Source organism: Rattus rattus, chromosome 6 (genome assembly GCF_011064425.1).
Source record: "Rattus rattus isolate New Zealand chromosome 6, Rrattus_CSIRO_v1, whole genome shotgun sequence".
Taxonomy (NCBI): domain Eukaryota; kingdom Metazoa; phylum Chordata; class Mammalia; order Rodentia; family Muridae; genus Rattus; species Rattus rattus.
The window spans coordinates 34177770-34201848 of NC_046159.1; the positions used below are offsets into that span (position 1 = coordinate 34177770).

The 24079-nt window shown below is 43.8% G+C and overlaps 1 protein-coding gene across 1 annotated transcript in view; it reads right to left on the reverse strand.

Annotated features, from left to right (window-relative positions):
* Nucleotides 1-7135: 7135 nt before the first annotated feature.
* Nucleotides 7136-24079, reverse strand: part of Lmcd1 (LIM and cysteine rich domains 1) — a 58954-nt gene continuing 42010 nt past the window's right edge. Inside the window, exons 4-6 of the mRNA XM_032907435.1 lie at nt 20866-21201; nt 8684-8899; nt 7136-7751 (exon numbers count right to left, since the gene is read on the reverse strand). Of these exons, the coding sequence (XP_032763326.1) occupies nt 7593-7751; nt 8684-8899; nt 20866-21201 (711 nt within the window). The 3' untranslated portion in view covers nt 7136-7592. The remainder of the gene's footprint in view (nt 7752-8683; nt 8900-20865; nt 21202-24079) is intronic.

Genomic DNA, 24079 nt, shown 5'->3' on the forward strand with positions numbered 1-24079 from the left:
TTAGCTGGAACCAAATGGAACTGAACTGAACTGAACTGAACTGAGCCAAACCAAACCAAACCAAACCAAACCAAAACAAAATGAAACAAAACAAACCCGAATCAAAACAAAACACCAACTAACCAAAACCCAGGGAATCCCCAGTCCCCAGCGTCACCTCCAGTCTTGGCTTGTGAGAGGCAGATAAAGCTGTGGCTGGCTATCCCTATGCCACTAGATGACTTCATTGTTTTCAGAATCTTCTCAGGGTGGAAGCCAAGGTTTTGGAGCTGAAGTGAGATGACTCATGGAGTCCATCTCTCCGTGTCACTGTTGCTTGTGTGCCTATGGGGTAGATTTGATGAGAAATTAGGAGGACATTTAGAACCATGGGTTTTAGGTGATTTTCCTGCAAGGAAATGGTATGTGAGGCTACAGAGGCTCTCAGTGGCTTTCAGGAGCTACTTTACACTGTATGCATGGGTAGGTACGCTGTGCCATGGGGTTTCAGAAGAGCCCACATCTAGAATGTTCTTCTCTTCAGACCATTTTCTTACTATAATTGTTATTTTAGCTATTGTGTCTGCTTTATTTATTCATACAAGGTCTTGATTTGTGGTCCATTGGCCTTTGTACCTTCCTGCTTCTTGTGTCAAACCTCTTAGTGTTCAGATGTCAGGCACTGTCTTAGCTAGGGTTTTATTGCTGTGAAGAGATACCATGACCATGGCAATTCTTATGAAGGAAAACATTTAATTGGGGCTGGCTTCCAGTTTCAGAGGCTTAGTCCATTATCATCATGGCAAGAAATATGATGGCACGAAGGAAGACATGGTAGTGGAGATGATGCTGAGAGTTCTACATCTTCATCTTCAGCAAAAGGGACTGTATACCACACTTGGCATAGCTTGAGCGTATAAGAACTCAAGGCCCACCCCCACAGTGACATGCCACCTATTCTAACAAAGCCACACCTCCTAATAGTGCTATCCCCTAAGGCCAAGCATTCAAACAGATGAATCTATGGGGACCATACCTATTCAAACCACCACAAGCATGTACTGCCACTCCCAGCACTCCTTATATTCCTTTTTTCTCTTTATGTTTTGACGGTTTCCTATACACACACACACACACACACACACACACACACACACACACACACACACACACACTTATTCTCCATCACCTTCTCATATCTCCCTTACTTGCTCACCCTGTGAAGTGTTTTTGTGTATTTTCTTACCCAGTCCCTCAGTGGCTATTCCATTAGAGAAAAGGACACCTTTCTCCTAATTATGACCAACAGTCATTAGATGCTTACTAAGGTGTAGTTCCATGGATGCCTCCTCCATTCATGGATGAAAGTTGGAGGACAAAAATGCAGTGCTGGTATTCATAGCTGTTGTGTAACCTTGGCCTCAGGAGCTGGGGTATTCATGTTCCCTAGTGACATTGCAGTAGCATAAATTATCTCTCAAGCATTCCTGGTGAACCTGGTGTAAAACTCATATGTAAATATTTAACTTATACATTAAAATTTAATTAAGAAAGTTTTATTGGGGACTGGAGAGATAATTCTGCAGTTAAGAGTGCTTGCTTCCTTGTAGAGGATCAGATTTTAGATCCCAGAGCCCACATTGGAAAGCTCAGATCTGTCTGTAACTTCAGTTCCATACATACTATATAGTTACACACTACAAAACATGTAACAGATGCTCTCTTCTGGCTTTCATGGGTACCTGCATCCATGTGCACATACACACGGACACACGTTCATATAAAAAAACCCAATGCTATTACATTGCCAATCATTAAAAAAAATCACATACCTTTTGTACAGTACCCAATACTTGGTAATGATTAGAAATGATAATAAGTCCCTGGTCTGTAAGTTTAGTGCATTGGACTTCTGATCATTAGTGTGTATTTCTTTTACTTGCATAGAGAAAAGTATTCCCTCTACTGTATAAGACAAAATCATGATGAAGAAGGGGCCAGGTACACCGACAGCAGTTTCAAACATCTGCTGATTTGACTCTTATTTGTAATAGGAAGCCACACTGCTCGTGTCGAGTACCACATCCAGACCTGGCGCCTCAACGCCATGGTGGTGCAGTAGAGATGCCTTTCTGAGAATGGTTCCTATGTCTTCTGTCTGTATCCAAACTTCATATTGAGCGTCATTTTAAAATCTGCCAAATAAGTCAAACGAACTAGAAAAATACAATGGCTTCAGAAATGCATATTCATTCAGATAAGGAAAGTGACGTGTGGCCCTGAACTGGACCCTTTAGTTCTAGAAGTCATTGTTATGACCATTGTTGATGTAGACCTGAGGATTTCACAACTGCAGTGCTCGTGTATCCGTTTCCTGACTCTGATGGCTGTGCAATGACTTGTGGATAAGAACACCCTGTCAGAAATCACACAGTAACGTTTTCATGGGGGGTCTGAGGGTGTGACTCAGTGGTGACACTTGCTTAGCATGTGGAAGTCCTCGGTTCCATCCCTAGCATGGTGAGGAAGATTCACATGTGCAGAGTCCTGATATCAGGAAAGATCTTTGGCTATTCTTTGTGCTCTTCTTGGCACCTTTCAAGTAAATTGAGGTTCTATCAGCAGGAAAACAAACAAGCAAACAAAAGCAAGACAAAAGCACAATTTCCCTGAAGATGGTCTGTTTATGAGGGAAGCTAAGAAACACCTTGGTGGAGAAGCCAAAGACAGCAAGAAGTCCTTTCTTTTTCTGGGAACAGGACTATGAGAGCCAATTTATGTCACAGGAAGTGCCCCACCCCTACAAAGCAGGAAGTGGTGTAGCCTGGGAATGGGTACATAGCCAACTGTGTCCGCTTCAATCTGAAATCTGTATCTGTGATCTTGATCAGCGGGAACACGGTGCAATTAGCAAAGTGAACCACAGCAGACACTGGGCTCTTTGCGTTTTCCATATTTTGCCAGGCCTTGTACAGAGGGTGAGGGAACTATGGTGGTGAGATTATCAGGAAGAGGAGCATGGCTCCCTCGGCACTGCAAAGATCTATCAAAATGTCACATTTTGTTCCCCGTAAAAATGTCCAACGATTATTTGCTCATTAAGAATAAAATAAAATTTAAAAGAAGTTTATAAATGGAGCCTTTCACCAATAAATAACTGCGGTATGATAAGAGCGTTGGAACGCTGTCAGCCTGGGGCTTACTGAGTACATAGACCAAGGAGCCTAGAGAATGGAGTGATATTGGCAGCCACTCTCCTTGCTGATTCAGAGATAATACCATGCAACAACTGACATTGGGACATTGAAAGCCTGTGTCCTGGTGCTGACATGGTGCCCCTCAGCTCCAGGACTTCCTGGAAGAGGTTGCTGCCTCTTAATTATTAAGCATAATTAAGAAATGTGATTGCCTAGTGGAATATCTTCTAGGGTACAGGGGCTTGCCTTGAAGTCTGGCAACCTGAGTTGGAATACTGTGGTCTACATGCTAGAACATGTCTTTAAGGCTTTTATGTATAAAACGTTAGAAACATGATTTCTTTTTTATAGTCAGTTTGGGTTTTTTTGTTCCTCATTATTATTATTCCATCTATGTATTTTTTAATCTTGTTGTCAATAAGTTCTTATCTTTAACTCTCTTTTATTATATCTGCCATTTTCTCTATTGTTTAAGACATCTACTATTGTAAGATTCTTTTTTACTTCTAAAGTTATTCTTTATTATCAAATACTGCAGGTTATAAATGGGAATGTATTCTATTTTAAATGTCTTCTATTAAAATATCTATTAAACTACCAAAATTAAAGTATTTCACAAAAAAAAGAAATGTGATTGCATAACAAAGAAATGTCAAATTCTATGTGAGAATCAGGGAGCCCCTGACCATTCTTGAAGGAGAGAGTGCACAGGGGAAAGAGTGTGCATACATGCATGCGTTTGTGTGTGTGTGTGTGTGTGTGTGTGTGTGTGTGTGTGGTGTGCTAGTAGTTTTTCTGGAAACAGTGTAGAGATGCCACGGAACACAAAAAGAGCATTGTTTGTCTGCTAGGATATATGCCAGGCAGGATGTGACATAAGAGATGATGGGAGAAGATAATAGGGTGGTACTAACTGAACAGTCCATTGGAGCGAAAGGGGAGTCCCTAAGAGAGGATGCAGACCCTCCAATGCAAGGACAGGTCTCTTGATACACAGAAGGAACAGTGGCATGCTCCAGGAAGGTGTACTGGATTGCCATCCTGTAGCCAGAGGCAATCTGATCATGCTGGGCTTTCAGTAGGAGGGTTCAGACATCTAGTCATCTCCCTGACCAACTGTCACCAACCCCAACTTGAATCTGTTTGAATGCTTTTATGGTTCCTAGGATGGGGTCTCAGCAGGCTGACCTTGTCCACTTCTGTGCCTCAAGACCACCCTTCTCACTCCCTGTGCACCCATCATATGTGCAGTATGAACTGTCTGCCCATGGTTCATATTAATCCCTGTATCTTCAACACCAAAAAAACTGAGCATTAAAAAATGGACAAAGGGTTGGGGATTTAGCTCAGTGGTAGAGCGCTTGCCTAGCAAGCGCAAGGCCCTGGGTTTGGTTCTCAGCTCCAAAAAAAAAAAAAAAGGACAAGTTATCTTCTACAGGGCCTTTGTGCACGATGCTTATATATACATCTTTGACCCTCCCCTCTTTGTCAGATCAGAGTCAATTCATGCCAGGTCATGTGTCAGTATCTCCATGGGTACTTTCTTTCTTTTTTTTAATTTTAATGTTCCTTACTAGGTCTAGTCTCTTGTTTTTGTGAATCTTCTATTTACAGAGCTCACATTAACTATAGTTTCACATTACACTGAACTGTAGATGTAATTCTCTGATAATGGTCTCTATAGAGTGTAAACTTCACAGATGCAGTGGTCATTGTTTTGGGGGGAATGGTGGTATGGCTTGCATGCAGCACAAGGACTAGAAATTGCAGTGCTTACTGAACATTTCTAGGATGGGTGGCTGGCTGGCTAGATGGCTGACTGGGTGGGTAGATGGCTAGCTGGGTGGGTAGATGCTTGACTGGTTAGGTAAATTGCTGGGTAGCTGGTTAGATGTCTGGCTGGGTAAGTAGCTGACTGGCTATGTAGATGGATGGCTTGGTGGGTAGATGGCTGGATGGCTAGGTAGATGTCTGGGTAGATGGGTAATGGCTGGGTGGGTGGGTAGATGGCTGGATGGCTGGTTAGATGGATGGCTGGGTGGGAAGATGGCTAGCTGGATGAGTATATGATTGACTGGTTGGATGAGTAGATGGTTGGTTGGATGAGTAGATGGCTGGCTGGGTGGGTAAATGGCTGACTGGGAGGGTAAGTGGCTGGCTGGGTGGGGAAATGGCTGGCTGGGTGGGTAGATGGCTGGCTGGATGGGTAGATGGCTGGCTGGATGGGTAGATGGCTGGCTGGGTGGGTAGATGGATGAAACTATTTTGCTGATACTTCAGGGAAGTGTCTTAGAAATGAGCTATGCCTCACTTCTCTTGTAGGATGTGAATTTTCAATAGATAACAGACTTGACCTTCATTCAGGTAAGCAAGAAGGAGCTAGGAGCAGTGGGTGGAGTTTGAACCTATCTAAGAGAAAGAGAAAAATAGAAATCTAGGAAAGTACAGATTTCTGAGGCTAGAGAGACAGATGGGCCAAGTTTTGGAAAGTTCTAAATAATAGAGTTTGTTCCCAATTTGACAGGCACTGGGGAACCATAGAGTTGAGTGAAGGCAAAGAGGATCTCAGAACTCATCTTTGAGACAAGGGAACTGAGGGAAGTAGGGGAGATGTGCCAGAGGCTGATGCCCACCATGAAGGAGAAATCACAACAGTTCTGTCAGGCTTGGAAAGCACATGAGTGGGACTTGAACAGAAAAGAGCTGGAGCAGCAGATGGCAATTTTTGAGAAGAACACTGATGGCTGGGACGTGTGCTGCTAAGACTACTGTCTTTTTTGTCCTTGCATCTCTGGTAGAAAAAAGATGTGATACTTAGAAATTGTGTGAAGGGAATGATTTTGAAGACTGAAAATACTCAGACCATAAAAGGGAGATAAAAATCATGCCCCAAAACTTATTCTGTTTGGCTCACAAAATGTTCAGTTGGCAACATGTAAAAATGGAGAGATTCCTCATAAAAATACCATAGTTTAAAAGATTTATGTTTACTGGGCACCATGTTCCCATTCACTGGTTGAGCAAAGGTACCTTGGGCAGCTCCTAGCACTGCCCGGTCTCCCAGGGAGGTGCAGTAAGGACCTGTCAAGATGCTAGTGACAGCTGAGTTGGGGCCTTGGGCTCTAAGAAGATCATCAGCTCCAGCAACCCACTTGCCTGAAAGGAATGAGAATGTTCTACAAGAATTCTTTTCTCTCCCTCTTTGTCTATCAGATTATTAAACAATTCCCCAGGGAATTGGAATTCCCTCCTTGGAATCTTATTCTGGGAGAAGGAAAAGGCTCAATGAAACCTGATGCTAGTCAGGGAGGGAATCTGTCACCCAGTAAGATTTCATACAGTGTAGACAAGAAGGCTTGACCAGTGGCTGAGACAGTGATGACATAACAGTGGGAGGGAATACACTTGCCCAGGGCTGCTTAGTTATGCACACTTCTTGCATTTAAGCCTATTTAAACTTAGGCCTCTAGTAAGTGCCTCAAAGATAGACTTCTCTCTCTCTCTCTCTCTCTCTCTCTCTCTCTCTCTCTCTCTCTCTCTCTGTGTGTGTGTGTGTGTCTGTGTCGGCATGTGTATGGGTCACTGGGTCTCTTTGTCCTTCTCCCATACATGGCCAAGTTAAACAAGTTTCCTTTTTATGTTTTTCACTATTAATTTGGCTCTTTTAATTGGGGATGGATGGCTGAGCCTGGTTTGTTGTTAGGGCTGCCATGGGCATAGGCCTCAACCCCTAATTCTAGTAACATTTCTACTTTTAGGGTACTATGAAATATGAACATATGTTTCTATTAGGTATCTTGGCATAGGCAACAGAGGAGAGGAAGCAAGAGTCTATTAAGCACAACTGTTGAAGTAACTCATTAGCATTTACTAATCTCCTGGCAGTATCAGCTCAGGGGCTTGGGGCTAATCACATGTCACAGAATCAGTGTCATGGTGTAAATGACTAGATAAAAAGGTTATGTGTGAAATTCATAAACCTTTTATTGATATGTTTATCATGCCAAAAACATTGTTTATTGAAGATTCAGATTCCACTTAGAAAGAGGCAAACAAATGAGAGTTGAAATCCCATCCTTTCCCCCCAGGAGAGATCCCATGTCCACGAGAAAAAAAAGCATAACCTACATCTACTTGATTGGATCCCTCAGAAGTGCATTCTGGGAAATTTCTCCTAGAGCTCCCTTGTAGGATACCAGTGTGTTTTTAGTTGGCTGCAGCTAGGAAACAATAAATCCATTCTAAGATTTCTTAGAATACCTCTGGGTTTGAAACTACTGAGCCTCAAAGATCTACCACAACTCGACCTAGAATATGCATCACTTGCTGGCTGTGGCATCCGCCCCATAGGATGGCTTCAGTCTCCTGGTGGAATCTGATTGACTCTGCTGGTTGTGGGTGTGGGTGGGCAGCCCTTCAGGAGCGTTTGGACTTGCTGCAAGTGGGGCACAGGAGCTGACCCTTGGTGATGATGTATGCACGGCCGCTCAGCAGCTGCTCACAGCCCTCACAAATGAAGTGTTTCCGATGCCAGGCTAAGTCTTCCACACGCTGGTAGTCTTCTGAGAAGATGATCTGGAAAGAGAGACAGAAGGAATGTATGACTGAAGTTCTGCCCGTAGAAAGAGGCAGTGTGTAGAGGGTAATTTATGGGATGATGGTTTATCCCATTCCATTTGTATTGTGACCTTTAAAGGTCTCCATGAAGTAATCTGAGGCAGGTGGTGTGGTCATTCTTGAGGGTCATGCTTGTGTCTTAGCTTTTCAGACAGGAAAAAGAAAATACTCTATTACAGGCAGATTTTTATTTATCCATCTGTGAAACTTTTTGGGCAAATCCAGAGGCCAGTTGTTGTCTGAGATGGGATTACATAACTGGCATGACCCTGGAAGACAATAATGGAGAAGCAGCCAGTGGCCATTCTCTGAGAGCAAGAAACCAAGGGGTGGTCCCTTGGACTCAGAATAAAGTGACACCCTAGAATGACTCCTTTCTAACTTTGTAGCACAAGAGGACACATGCATGAACTGTCACTTAAGGAAAATTATATCATCTCTCTGTACCTCCCTTTCACACAACCTGGCTTGCTTTCTCTCTCTCTCTCTCTCTCTCTCTCTCTCTCTCTCTCTCTCTCTCTCTCTCCCCTCTCTCTCTCCCTTTCCTCCCTCCCCCACCTCTGTTTCTTTTTCTTTCTAATACTGATGTCTATGGATTCAAACTCAAGTCTTCATACCTGTAGGGCAAGCATTTTGCTAGCTGAGAAATCAGGGTGGTCCTCCTACATCCAACCTCTAAAGTTCTGGGATTATAAGCAACTTATGTCACCATTTTTAGCTAAGGCCCATTTTATAGTCAAGAAAATAGAGGTCTAGAGTACCCAGTGAGGCCCAGCACACTTTGCTCAAATGAATAATGCAGCATCAGCAAAGCCACACCAATTGGCCTTGGGGTTGCACTACATAACAGGGTCAAACCTACTTGCTCCCATCAGCCTACTGACTCTCACCTCATCACAGCCTGAGCACCGGGGCCGCAAGCTCTCGCAGTAGTGGCGCCCACACCAGGGTGCACCATCCTTCCAGAAGTAGATGAGGTCCACCAGTGGCTCTGAGCACTTGATACACAGAAAGCATGTGGGGTGCCACTGCTTGCTGTATCCAGCCCTGTCAGCATAGACCACAGGGCTGTCAGCAGGGGCTACTCCCTTGCAGAGCTCACAGACCTGGAAGGGATATGAGAGAGAGGGGAGCATGTGATATGGGTTTAAAAATCCCAGTTCCACCCTCTCTTCTTTCTATGTGATGCTGGACAAGCTAAAAGTTCTTTCTGTTCCTTGGTTTTGCCATCTGTAAATGTATTGTTCATCTTGTGAGAATTACATATAGTACCTTCTTGATCCCCTAGATTATCAATTTCATTAGTTTCATCATTGTTTATATATTCATAGTTATCAATATCTCTACAAAGTTTTTGTTGACGTGAAAATAGGAATCGACAGTCACCTTAAAAGAAATTAAAATTATGAATGTTTAAACTACTGAACCCCTCATAATAATAATAATAGGAATAAGCTTATATAATGTGTTAGCATATGTGTTTTATGTCTGAAAACAACTGTGCTTTCTAAAACAAACAGAAAAAAATTAGTGAGAAGAACAATTGAAAATGCTCTATTTAAAACTGTACAGTTTGAAAATCTTTTAGATAACTCACTTAAGCCAGCTGGAGTCTCTTAACTACTGGTCTGTCTGTATTTTGCCTTGTGCCAATTTGGTTGAAATCTGTGGAGGAACTCTGGCCTCCCACTGATAAGTTGAACTAGGAAGGGAGGAGTATTTTAATAGTCTGCCAAGAAAACAGGATATGCGTCTTTGACTCTACATCAAAACCCAACAAGTGGCAGTTTCACAGAAGTTAGTCACAGGCTTGAGGTGGTTTAGTGGGTAAGGGTGCTTGCTGCCAAGCCTGATGGCCTGTGTTTGACCCCTGCAGCCCACACAGTGGACAGACAGAACTGACTCTAGCAAATTGTGGCCTGAACTTTACATGTGTGCTGTGTGTCCCTTTAAAAAAATATAAGCAAAAAATGTCCACATACAGTACAACGTCATAGGAACCCTTCCTTTTGTTCAACTTTAAATGGATTTTTTTCCCTGTATTGTCTTCTGATCAGCTTTTATTCTTGCATCATTTAAGATTTACAGAAATAAAAGGGAAGGGAATTCTCACACACCATGTTCCATTTTCTCTGTTCTTTTAATGGCTTGTATTTGCCCATGAGCTAGTAGTAGTAAGTCACTGAGGAACCTCACTCAGGCATCCTCAGATTTCGTGTGGTCTCCTTCCTCTATTTTGGTATACACTCAGGACTCCACATGTAGTCCTCTGCTTTTGCAGGCTCCTCTTTGAGGTGTTTTTTAACATGTCTCTGGGAGACCTTGACAGTTTGGGGTAGTCATGGTCACATATTTGGTAAAATGTGTGCCTATTAGAATCTGCCTGATGTCACCATCATGGGCTAACACTGAGATAAGGACTCATCTGTTGTCATTGTTATGAGGTCATCACTGTTCCCTTACCTGCTACCAGGGGTATTTGCTGTTACTATGTGTCCTAAGGAGGAGTGTTGACCAAGGTTAACATCTTTGACCCCAAGCTAAGACTTGGTTGTCAGGCTTATCCATAATGAAGATTTCTTTCTTTTTTCTCTTTGCAAGAAGTTTACCTCATGTCTGTCATGTAAAGAGTCTTCTCTTCTTTCAGGGTTCAAGAAGCTACATGCACTATAGAATCTATAGAAGATCTTGACCTCACAGGTTACTCTAAAGGTATTTTGAGAACTGTTGGTTGACATATCTCCTGGATTTATGAATGTTGCACATCATTCTTCTTACATATTCATTTATCTATCCATTAACCTATCTATCCACATATTTACCCACCTACCCAGCAAACCACACATGTATTCACTCACTTCTCTATTTGTTCATCTATTTATCAAGCTATGCACCTATCTATCCATCCACCAATCCACCTATTTATCCATCCATCCATCCATCCATCCATCCATCCATCCATCCATCCATCCATCCATCCATCCATTTCTTTATACCTTCCTCCTTTTATAAATGTACTTTTTCATTTTCTCAAGAATGGAGATTTGATAGTCATACAACATAAACTCTCTTAAGCCCTTTTGAATCCTCTTTTGCTCCACAAAGCCCCAAGATGATGATAGTTCTCATGTCCTTAGGGCATGTTTGTACACTGTAGTGTACTTGGGACAATGTACCCATTATCACACACCTGGCTGTCAGTTCCATGTTAGGCAAACTTCTGCTCTCCTTCGAGATATTTGGTTATTTGTGCTGTGATACACAATTAAGCTGGAGTGAGAACTAGGCCAAGCCACCTCTAAAGCCCAGGCTTTCAATGGTGTCAGCAAACAGCTGCCTGGGGTTGCTCCAGGTATTAGCAAATATTCACAAATATTTTATCTTCAAAAAGAACTCCATTTTTCTCATTAGCAGACTTAGATTTTTAAAAAGAACTGTACTTAATGATTACATTTTCAACTGCCTGAGTAAAAATGTCATGGAAATTTGTCTTCTCTTTTCGTTACGTAGATAGATAACTCACGGGGTATCATAAATTTTGGCTGTTGGCTCCAAATACCGGAAATGTTTATTGTCTGACTGTTCTATGTTTGCTGACCTTGGTATTTCCTAAAATGCTAATTTTAATTTACAAAGTACAGCCAGCCCAACTCCCAAATATTTACATTTCACCATGTTTAAATGGGGAGGCATTTGTTAAAAGTCTACTATAGGGACTGGAGAGATGACTTCGACAGTAAGAATGCTTACTGCTCTTCAGAGAACCCAAGTGTGGTTCCCAGTCTGACCATCTTGTGTCACAGCCTTGGGCTTGTGGACTCTCAGCTCTGGGCTTGTGGCCACTGCTCTTCTTCTCTAGCCTTGCTTACTCGGAGACTGGTCCTCAGGCTTCTCCTGCCCTGAGGTCCCCTGGAGGACTTGCAGCAATCTATTCTTTTACTTTTTCCCTAGAGCTTTTGGTTTTGCAAAATCCAAGGAGATATGCGGACTTTTAAGGGCTTCCCGTTGGAAAACAGTGATGTGGATTGCTAAAACCTGGCCAGACATGTGAGCTTTGTGCAAAGTCCAGCATGCCTCAGGTACTACAAAGGCTAATTTGAATTCCTACAGGGCTTACATTTTAACACTTTGAAAGGAAACCCAATGTGGCCATTCTTGGACTTTTTGCTATTGGAGGTGGTACAGGCAGGCAGAATTTTCTTGAGACTAGGGTAAAAGGCATTCAGGGGGTCATTTTATCTCAAGGACATGAGCTGATTTTGCTCCTGTTCCCAAGCTTGCTCATAAGAGTTTTCCCAATATCTGCCAGGGAATCTTGTCTGCATGGCACTTTCCCCCAGGGAGAGGGAATGTGGGACAAAACCTCTCAGGGGTAGAATGAGGAAGAGGCTTTTCTCCATGCCTATGCCTTTCTAGGATCCCCCCCACACAGTGTAAGATACTTTGTTACGTTGTTAAAGGCAGTGATTCATATTTATAATCCCAGAGCCCAGGAGGTGGAAGCAGGGGGATCTCCATAATAAGTTAGAGATCAGCCAGGGAAACAAGTAAATGAATAGAAAAAACACGTTAAAATGAGTGATTTTGAGTGTCTTGTGCTTGGGCCTAGGCAGTGTTTAAATATCTGTTTTGAGAAGGACAAGGATGGATCAGACTCCGCTATTGGTTGCTGAGACTTTGTGGGTCTGTGGGTTCCTTGCTTTGGGATGTGTTCAAATTGCACTGGCACCATCTTGGATACTCTTCTAATCAGCATGGCATTGAGCTCCCTTTCTCTGGGAAATCATGTCTCAGTTTAGTGGAAGAGATCGTGCAGAGTGCTACCATATAGCACAAAGTAGGAGGATGCTCCTCTGCTTATGACAGGGTTAGGTCATCAGAAGTGGAAAGTATACATGGACATGCGTCCCACACTGCCAACAATCAGCCTCCTGACTCAGCAACACAGTTCAGTTGTCTTCATATTCATTCTTAAAATGGAGTGTCTGACCAGCAGCTATGCCCTGCTGCCCTGCCCAGTGCCATGAAAGAGAACAATACCCATGGCTAGTCCAGGAAAAATACCAAATGGCATTGACTCAGTGTCTCCCAATCCCCCATTCCTTTTTTTTTTTTTTTTACCACAGTGCCAATTTGAACAATCTTAACCAGAGTTGTCATAAGTTAAGGATCACCTATATAGCGCTACCCAGAATCCATTTCTAAAGAAGTGCCCCTGGGATTTCTGAGAAGAACAAAGTACCAGTATCCAGAAACTTCCATACCAATATGATCATCACGTACAGGATGTAGAGGTAGAGTCCCAAGGAGATTCTGCCTGACCAACTCAGCTGCGCATGTTCCTCAGTCCAGAGACTTCTGCTCAAGCAAAGTTCAGTGGATAGAGACAAGATGTCCCTATGGAGCTCTGGTCAAATGGCTGATTCGAGAACAAAAGGGACCTCATTGACATAAGCCACTTGGCCGGGATAGCTTGTTCCACAACATAGCAAGAAGAACCACATTGAAAAGGGACACATGAAACCACGGGGCTGCAGCATGACACAAAGTATTTCAGGCCAAAGCAGGTCCAGGACAGTAGGTTAGAGACATGTGGCTATAGAAATGTATCTAAGGACCAAGGTGCAGAGAGATCCAAGGGCACAGAACGGCCTCTGTAGCTATAGTAACCTCTGCCTTAGGCTGCCAGCAGCACATCCCAATCTTGCTGTTTTTCTCCTGGAAGGCTCTTATCCGAAGCTCTACTCAGTCTAAATCCAGAGTGCCTCGTGAAAATCTCACCATTGCCCTCCAATAAATATTAACACAAGGCCTTGAATTTAGGCGCTGGCTTCGCTCCAACGCAAACACTCAACAATTTATTTATAAACAGCGTCTCCCATGTCCTCTTATGGTGCTTAGTCCCCATCTTTGCTCCTTAGGCTTGGGTCCCATAGAAGACTCCCCTCCCCCACTTTCTTGCCTGGCATCATTTCTGCAGGCTTAGCTGTCTCAAATTCTGTTTTCTTACACACTAACTAGCCTTCCTAAGGTCCCAGAGGGTGCAGAGGGAGCACCCTGGGTACATGGTGGCTAGGGATCCAGGCCTGGAATATGATCAGTACCATGGCTTCATTTCTAGGGAAGCATAGGGGAAACTGGGGCTTTCCCAAGCCTCAGTAACAGTGGTGGTCCTTGGCTTAGAGAAACTCATCATCCATGGTGGTCATTATTGGTAACAGCCTTTTTACCAAGTGTGTCTTCTTAGAGCAGATTGCAATTACAGGATCTTTGCTAAACATTAGGTGTTTTTAATTGGATCCGTGTTATTGTTCAATACTGAGAAGGGCATGAAGCCCTAAGTTACTCTCCCAAGAGAAAACAGTAGCCTCCATTTAAGGTGTAGCTCTGATCACCATGAATGCAAGGACCAGCTTTGTATAGAAAGTAAGTTGATCCACAACTAAGCAGAGAAAATTTTCTCTTTTTGCAGGGGCCATGAACAATGTCTAGACCCAGGGACATGGGATATCTGCAGTATCATATGCTTCTAGCAGAGAAAGAAAGGGGCTGGAGAGATGGATAAACAGTTAGAAGCATTGGCTGCTACTGTAGAGGACTTCAGTTCTTAGCAACCACATATGAGCTCACAATCATATATAACTCTAGTTACAGGGTATCTGAATCTTCTTCTGGCCTTGAAAGGCACCAGACATACACATGGTGCACATATATACATTTAGGCAAGCACTCATACAGACAAAAGTTTAAATAAAAAAATAAAATATATTTTTAAATTAGAAAGAACACACACACAATGCTTTATAGGGTAATTTTTGGGATTAGATAAAATGAAATGAGCATTTCCTGGCTTGTACCTGGCATAAGTAAAGAATGGCATCTCATAACATTGTCACATCTTAATCATCATCACATTATTATCACTGTCACCATTGTCAGCATCACTACCACTAGGACTATCACTGTCACCATGATCAACATCACCATCACTAGGACCATCACCAACACCATGATCAACATCACCATCACTAGGACCATCCCCACCATCCCTATCATCATCACTGGCACCGTTATCACCACCATTACTATGATCATCACCATCATCATCATTTACACCAACATCATCACCGTTAGGGCTATCTCCCACCATCATCACTAACACTATCAGTAACACTATCACTAATACCGCCATTACAGTCAACATCACTTTTTAACTTATCAAAGCAAAAAGCAAAAGGAAAAAATAAAAAGAAGAAAACTCAAGTAATTAGAAAAAATCTGAACTTTTTTTTGGCTCAGGGGTTAGCAAACTTCATTTCTCTATGGATCAACTCTACTTCCCTTCATTTTTATAAATAAAATTTTATTGGCTCATAGCCAACTACTTGTTTAGATAGAGCCTATAGCAGCATGATACAGGAGACAGGGTTTGTCACCTTTTATATATTCACCCTCTGTCCTTTATTGAAAATAGCCTGCCACTGGCTGTTTTAGTCAATGGAATATTATGCAGCCCACTTAGAAGAAGGCAAAAAAATGGCTATAAAAGTCACATGCCCACATGGGAAAGTATTTATAGTATAAAAAGTGGAATAAAGGGATTTTTTTCTTTGGAAAAATGATCTTTTAAAATGTCATTAAAATATCCCCACTGAGAAGGAAGGCAGAGGCCGAAGAGCCTGGTTACCATGGTGATCTTGATAGCTGCTCCTAGGTCCCCACTCATGAGTACCTGGGTCAGGGAAGGTGAAGGAACCAGGATTGGCTGTGACTGGGTGGTTCCTCACTGGTCTCCAGGTCAAAAAGAGGTGGTTCACAGAGGGGCTAAGGGAGCTTTGAGTCCCCAAGTAGGGCTGGCAGAAAAAGCAGCCAGCCTGCACGGCCCACACGCCAAACATCTGCTCCGACAAAAAACTTGGAAGTCCCTTGCCCACAAATATGTCCCTTTTGGGATGGGCCTCAGTTTGAGCTGCCAGTGGCTGTAAGATTCCATCTGAGAGGCTCTCCTATGGAGGAGGGTGGAGTCCGAGGCCAGCTGCACCTCCTTTTGCATTTTTGTGGGGAGGTAGAGGAAAAAGAGTTGGACTGCGTCTGACATCCCACTGGGCGTCTTGGGGTCTTGTGATTGCATTCTCAGGACTGCGGGGAGCCTCCACCCACTCCTCTTCCTTGACTCTCAGCTGCTTGCTCTCAGATCACCTAGACCTGAGGAAGGGGCACGGAGAAGTGGGAGTGCAGGGGGCGCATAGTAAGAATGTTTAGCTTTAGAGAGGCTGAGAGTACATTTTATGCTCTCTTCTGGCCCTCTGTCCCCTTCCTTGAGTTTCAAGTGTGGGGTGGTGGAAAGGCGGAAATGCCTGGGCACAGTGACATGCCTGGGAACCCTGTATATTCAATTTCCAAGTGAACATCCACTGAGCTCTCCAAAAGCAGGGAAACTGCCTGCGGAACTGTCAGTGGTCAGAGCACGCACAGTACAGGCATCCATAAATCCTACCTAGCAGAGAAAAAGGGGGCTGGGGGCTTGAAGAGAGTGAGCACTTTGGTGGGGTATAGCACAGGTTTCTGGCATTCACAACTCCTTGGCCAGAGCCTCGAGATGCTCCTGAGACCCATGAGGAGAGACTTGGGCTGGGGTAGGGTGTCCTTCTGCTCTATTGAGAACACAGAGGAAAGGGTTTCATTCTCTAGCAGGTTGGGCTGTGAGGGATGTACACACACACACACACACACACACACACACACACACACACACAAACACACACCCTTTGTAGGAGCTGTTCTCAGGACTGCTCCCACCACAGACAAGACTCTGGGAATGAATCAGCCCACCGCCACTTTAGCAAACTATTACGGTTGTGTCTCGGGCTCTTCATCTGGGAAAATTGTTTGATGACTTCAAGCTGTGTCATGGTCATCCCAAAGATTTGAAGATATTTAATTAGCCTTAGTGATTTGAAAAGACAATCTCTCCCCTCCCTGCCTCCCTCCAGGAATGACAGCAGATGAGTTGGTATTTGGGATGAGGCGTTTCTACCTTAGGACTTTCTTATGGAGAGGCCTTATTGAAGGATCCATGGCTGAGGGTGTTCTCCCACTGTCAGTGTGATGAGGTGATTTGTGATCTGTTCTGAGGCTGGTGTAGACAGCCACACCTCTTAGTTCATTGCCCAAGTCGATGTACTTCTGATGATTTAGGTCAGCATGCCCTATTGGCAGGTCTGCCTGACATACTGGACTTTGAAAGCTAAGCCTGGTGTCTGGATCCACGAACTGACCTCATCCTCATTAGAGGAAATCTATAGCCATTGTGCAGGTGGGGTTCGGGCAGAGCTGTGTCCTGCATACTGGCTCCTATCTAGTATGGGATTTCCATGAATTACAGCCTGTTGGGGCGAGTTCTCCAGAGGGCTCTGACATGACACTCTGAGAGAATTGTGTGTTGGGGGTGCAGAGAACTCAGAGCCTAATGCTCATTGTTGCTCTACTGAGGTTTTAATGGAAGAGCATGACCTAGCTGAGTAAACCTTTGGGGGCAGTGAATGATGTATAGCATCATGCAATATGGCATAGTGGGAGATCTTAGGTGGCAGAGGGCCATGATTCAGTGTCAAGGGCTGGACTCTGTGGTAGGGAGATAAAATACAGTGTGTGTATTTCTATGATACAATGCAAGGGACCCTGAGATTATTGGGTACATTTTTTTAAAGTAAGACTCTTTTAAAGTAATCTTTATCTGCCTATACAATCATCTATCCATCCATCCATCCATACATACATACATCCATACATACATCCAACTATCCAATCATCTATCCATTCATCCATCATCCATCCATCCATCCACCCATCCATCCATCCATCCATCCATCCATCCATCCATCCATCCATCCATTCATCCATCCATCATGGGCTTCAGAGAGTGGTTCAGGCCCACACTTGGCAGTGTCCTCCTGAGGACAAAGCTTGATGGGCTGTAGTGCTACTCAACTGCCTTCATTGGGATTCTTTTTCCTGCTTCAAAGAGACATAGAACCCAGATGCTTTCTTCTGGAACAAATAGCAAAATCCAAATATTCAGAGGGTGTTTTAAGTCAGCATCCTCTGGGTACTATTATGAAAATGGGATCTTGGACTATCTACCTACTGTGGTTACACCTGAGAGTCCACATCTCATGACTCTCATGAAATCACTATGCCAGGCAACTGTGAGAATTTCAAAAGACCCTGAAGGTCTGAGTAAAACTTCAAGCTTAAGCAATGTAGCCAAAGGGGATGCCACTGGCTTCTTAGACAAGATGCCATCCAAATTGTCCCTGTCCTCCAGAGCCCAGGTTGGTTTGAACATTGATTTACTTGTGGACCATGTTTGTTGGTCTCCAACAGTCCACATCAAGGATACCCACTATAGATTGAGAGATGAGAAAAATTTCAGAATCTGCAGAGAGTGACAGATGTGACCCCATAATGACACAGTAAGATACTGAGTTAAAATTGTGGTTGGGGCAGGACAAAGAACTACATCTTTCACAGGCACCAGACAAATTCATCCTAATAGCTTCTTATTCCCTATTCATTCCTGACTGTGGAATATGCTACTCACTAGTCAATATAATTACTTAAATGTTTTCAAAGTGTCACAAATATTCCCTAGAGTTAAGTACAGGCAAGAACTCAGAATCTCAGGGCATCTTTGTTCTAGTTGTATGTTAAATAAATTTGTGGGGCCCAGTCAAGGACAAGGTACATTCTCAAAACAGTATCTCTCCCTTGGGGATGACAATTCAGAGAAATCACAATGACATGAAGAGACTCACTTCCAAGTTTGAATTCTTTAAACTTACTCTTCAAGTGTAGACAAGTGTAAAAGGGTGGGTAGTGGAAGGGATTGGGGTGGTGTGTGGTGGGGAGCACAGTTTATAAAGCTAGTAACTATGATGGTAACTTTTTTAGTTTCTCTTTAAAGTCTGTCACACGTATATCCATCCCAGTCTCTTAAAAGTCTTGGGATGGACACAAATATCCACCCCAAGAAGTGAGTTTTTTAAGTTTTACTGGCAGGGCTTGGAGAGTTGCCTCAGTGCCTTAGTTCAGTTCCTAGAACCTACAGCTGTCAGCTCACAACAGCTGTAATTCTAGCTCCAGCAAATCCAACACCTTCTTCTGGAATCCGCAGGCACCTGCATTACCTCATGTACCTACCCACGCAGAGACATATTCATATACACATAACTAAAAAACAAAACAATAAGAAAACCTAAGGCTCACTGTTAAATAATAAGGTGGAAAACCCTCAAAATCTTGGAATTCTCAGCTAGAAAAGTCTGAGGCTTTGGCTCCTTGGACGGCAATCTCAAGTGAGGGCAAGGCTGGCATGGAGTTGGGAGTTAATTAAGGAACCCAGAGTCAGAAACAACAGGGTAACCAGACTCTTGGGCCATCTTTCTGTGGGTTGTGGTTTGTCTGGTTTACTAGAGACTACCAGTCTTTTTCCTGTAAGACATACCTCAGGGCCATGATGGCTAATCTTGGCTATCCGTTTGCCTGGATTGAGAATTGTTCTGGAGATTACTACTGTTCTCCTTTGGGTACGTTTTCGAGGTCATTTCTAAAGACCATCACATCATAAAGGCCTTGACATAATAATGCTATGACATTGTTGATAGATGATAAAGGGTAGAGATAGTCTAGCTAGATCTGGGAAGTAGGTTACTGTGGACTTGTACCTAGAGGCTCTTCCTTGCCTTGGCCACTTCCTTTATTTCCTCTCTCCATTTTCTGTCTGTCGGATGCTTCCCGTCCAACCACATGGTCCCTCTCCTGTGATGTCCTGCTTAAGTGTTTGGCACCCTATGTCTAAAACCTATCAAACCACAAGGCGAAATGGAAACTTCCTTTCTTACGTTGCTTATGTTAGATAATCTGGCCACAGTGATGATGACCTAGCAAATAGAGGGCTCCCCGTACTGGGACTTTCATAATCAAATGTTAAGTTGGCACATGCAAAAGAGGCTACCTGGATAAAGGGTAAAGATAAGGCCCTCCCTGTAGAAACATAGTGGCCATTAGCCCCACGGTTCTAGTCTTGACCTGAGAAACAGCTTAAGGCAAATCCATTTATGAGAATTTCTCCTCTGAAACACTGGCTTCTCTTTTGTGCTTTATCAGGATGATCCCAGGTATGTGCATCTTCCACACTGTTGCTAAGGAACACTGGCAACCACACAGCTGGAACCATTCCTACTCCTGACTCTTCAGATCAAGTCCTTAGCCCAATATGAGGCTATACCCACTAATATAGGGGCAGTGACCTCTCCTTGTTTGACTTCCTGAAACCTGAGAGATGATGTCATGATGGACCTATGAACAGTGTGAAACTCACTAGTCTGGCCTCCCTAGGCTCATGACATCCACTCCCCCAGCTTGTCATGTCATCATGCACATGGGCCTCCTATTGCTATGCCAATTGTACCTTGTTTGTCTGAACTTCCAGTTCATTTTTTTGCAAATGCTCATTCTTTAAGAAGGCACAAAGCTTCTGCTCCAAGCCTATGGCTTGGTTGGTCCTGAGTTACTCCTCACACATCAGTTGATCCTTACCACATTTTCATAGCCTGTCTCTACCCACAGGGAAGCTAGATGCCCTTTTCCTAAGCTGTGACCACTTATTCATTGCTGGTATTCTCTTAGAGTCATGGTTCTCAACCTGCCTAATGCTGCAACCCTCTAATACAGTTCCTCCAACCATCAACTTATTTTCAAGCTACTTCATAATTGTAATTTTAATACTGTTATGAATTGCAATATAAGTATTTTTGGAGTTAGAGGTACCAAAGGGGTCATGACCCACAGGTTGAGAAGCACCGTGCTAGTCTATTATCCTTTCCATGGGGCAGTACCCTGGTGTTATTTTCCATGTGTGATGTCTGACACAGAGTACCAAGTATCTGCCTCTTTCATTGAACATGAATAAACACATGAATGAGAAGAGAGTATGGCAAAATAGGAGGACCCTGAGAACAAAGCCCTAGTCTGGGCAGCTTCAGCCAGACCAGAGACAAGGGACACTCACATATTCCACTTCCTTGGATGGATCACCCAGGCTGCCATTGGTGGTTGGGGCAGTGGTCTCTGTGCCCTCTGGCTTTTCCTGTGTCTTGTTTTCTTCCTTGGGCAAACCTCCCTGCCCTGGGAGGGCCACCTCGCCCACCCCAAGGGCCTCGCTCTTGTACTGCTTGACGAACTCTTCCATAGCTTTCAGCTCATTCTCCACAAGTCCGCGGCATCGAGAGGGGTCCTGATCATAGATTGGGAGCTGGTGCATGAGCTGGCGTCGGCGGTAGAGGGCACCCTCAGTACCTGTCACAGGCTGCTTCTCTTTGGGGATGAGCTCCATGTACTGCAAGCCCTAGAGGGGGATGGAGTGGAAGAGACAATGTCACGTGGCTGTAGCTCATGGTCATAGAAGCTAAGACACAATCTACTTAGAACAAAACATGCTGATTTTCTACTCTTAGCAGTGACTGAGGCACAAATACATGTTCCCTGTCTCCTTCTCTCTGTTCCTTCCTGTGGTGCGTGTGTGTGTGTGTGTGTGTGTGTGTGTGTGTGTGTGTGTGTGTGTGTGTGTACATGCTCACATGTACGTACATGCATGTAGAGGCCAAAGCCAACCTGGGCTGCTGCTGTTCCTAAAGTGCCATTGTCTTATTTATTATTAGCCAGCTTGGCCCAGCCTAGAATCATTCCCCAGCCAATTGAGTAATGGTCTTTCAGGTTGGTCTGTGTGCACTGAGGGGTTGTCTTGATTGCTAAGGAGGGACCAGTGCACTGTGGGAAGTGTGTTCCTTGGGCAGGTTCCTGAGTAGGATAGCAAGTGATGCTCCTTCACAGCTTCTGCTTTGCATTCCTACTAAGTTCCTGCCTTAACTTCCCTTATTCATGAACTGTGACCTGAAAGCATAAGGGAAATAAACTCTTTCCTCCCATAAGCTGCTCTTGGTTAGAGTATTTTTTTTACAGCCACAGAAAGCAAACTAGGACATCCATCCACCTTTTGTTTGAGACACGATCTCCCATTGGCCTCAGACTCATTGGCAGATTGGCTGGCTATCAAGTCCCAATGATCCACTTGTCTCTGCCTTTTCCAGAACTGGGGTTCCATGTGCCACCATGCCTGCTTCATAAAACTGAAGACTGAACTCAGGTCTTTATGTTTGCAGGCTGCACACTTTAGTTTCAGAACTATCATTTCAGTCTTGTTGTGCTTTTTTTTTAACTTTAGTTTTTTCATTTATAAGAAATAAACACACACACACACACACACACACACACACACACACACACACACACTACCTGTCCCTTGTCAGAAATAGAAGTGCATAGGTGAGAGAAAGAATGCAAAGGGGAAATGTGTGCCCTGTAGCTCTTACGTGTTGAGACACTTCTGTATCTTTCCCTTGGTGCTAGAACCATGGATGTTTGTCTCTGAATTCACCACGCTGTGGGTCCAAGGGATGCCTGCTCTCTATGATGCTGTCTTCTGACTGACACATTTAAAAATTTTCCCTGGAGATTTAACCAAGCTAGAACACATTCTAGCCTGCCACTGTGATACCAGTTTTGACAGGTGAGAGAGAAACATTGACTTATAACTGTCAGGTGGCTTGCCATTTGCTCATTGACAAGGCATGACATTGTTGGCTGAGGATTGCTTTCTTTTGTTCTTCATTCCCTATGCACTACTGTGGTGTTCACTTGGTGACGACAATTGGGAAGAGAAAGGGTATCTGTTTACTCATTTCAGTTCCTGTCAGAAAGAAATTGAAGATCAACTCACTTTGTTACCTGACAAGAAATGATGGTGACATCTAATGAGGTGCTTAATAGTCATTGACAGCTCGACTGGTTTTAGAATCACCAGGGAAACACAATTTGGGGTGTGTTTATGAGAATGCTTCTAGGAAGGTTTAACTGAGGAAGGAAGATCCTCCCACATTCTGGTGCTACGTGGACTATGGTTCTCAGAGTGAATAAAAAATCCGGTTGAAGACCTGCTCTCTCTGCTGTGAGACTGCAGAGGCAATGGGACCAGCCACCTAGAGTTCCTGCTGGTACCACTTCCTCACTATGAGGGGCTGTGCCCTCAAACTATGAGACATAAAAAAACAATCCCTTCATGAAAGTTGTGTTTAGTAGGTATTTGCTACAACACTGAGAAAAATAAGGAAAGTAAGTTTGCCTGTGCTGCTAAAGCAAAATCACTATACTAAAGCTCTTCTCTGTGTTACTTGCTGAGCAGTAACTAGATGAGAAAACTGTTACAGAAGCAGGACAAGAGGAAGGTAAAGAGGCTGACCTCACTTGACCTGAGTCTGCATGGGACCGTCTTCTCTCTGCTCCTACAGTTATGTGCTTTATTGTCGCCTCTGCTGATGAAGATGCTCACAAAGGAGAAAGCCCAGTTGAATCTATTGTACATTATACTTAGAAGCTGTGGCCAACTCTGTGTGTGTGTGTGTGTGTGTGTGTGTGTGTGTGTGTGTGTGTGTGTGTGTGTGTGTGTGTGTGTGTGTGTGTGTGTGTGTGTATGTGTGTGTGTGTGTGTGTGTTTTGTGTGTATGTGTGTATGTATGTGTGTGTGTGTGTGTGTGTGTGTGGTGTGTTCACTTCTTCTAATGCAACCAATGAAGGTTTAGTTTATCTTAGACCGAATTCCTGATCCTAGGCATGCTAGCTGTGAAACTGCAGCTGCCTTCAGTCTCCACCCACCTACATGTTTCTCAGATGCAAAAATTAGCATCATGCAAGCCCTGCAGGCTTTGGGATTTGGGAATAAGCCTCTGCCATGTACCAAGTTTCCTTTCCCCTCACTTTCCTTTCTGTGACCTTTCTCCTATACTTAGCGGCCATGTTTGTTAACTGACCCAGTGTGTGAGAAGCTTTTGGAAAAGTCACTACAACATAGATTCCCAAGCACAAGTCCCCAGTTCATCAGGGCAGTTGTGGCACCCAAGGGTCTACATGCTGCGGGTAAATCTCAGTCACTGAGGCAGAAAGTTGGTCTACACCCTTACGCTACTGCTATTGTTTGAATGTGGAATGTCTCCCAGGGCTCGTGTGTTCAAAACCTGTGTTCTTTGCTGGTGGTGTTATTCTGGGGAGCTGTAAAAGCTTTGGGAGGTGTGTGACTGAGGGGGCATGCTGGGGATTTATAGCCTACTCCCAGTTCCAGCATTCATTTTCTCTGTTTCCTGCTCTACTAAGACGTAAGCATTCATTGGCCA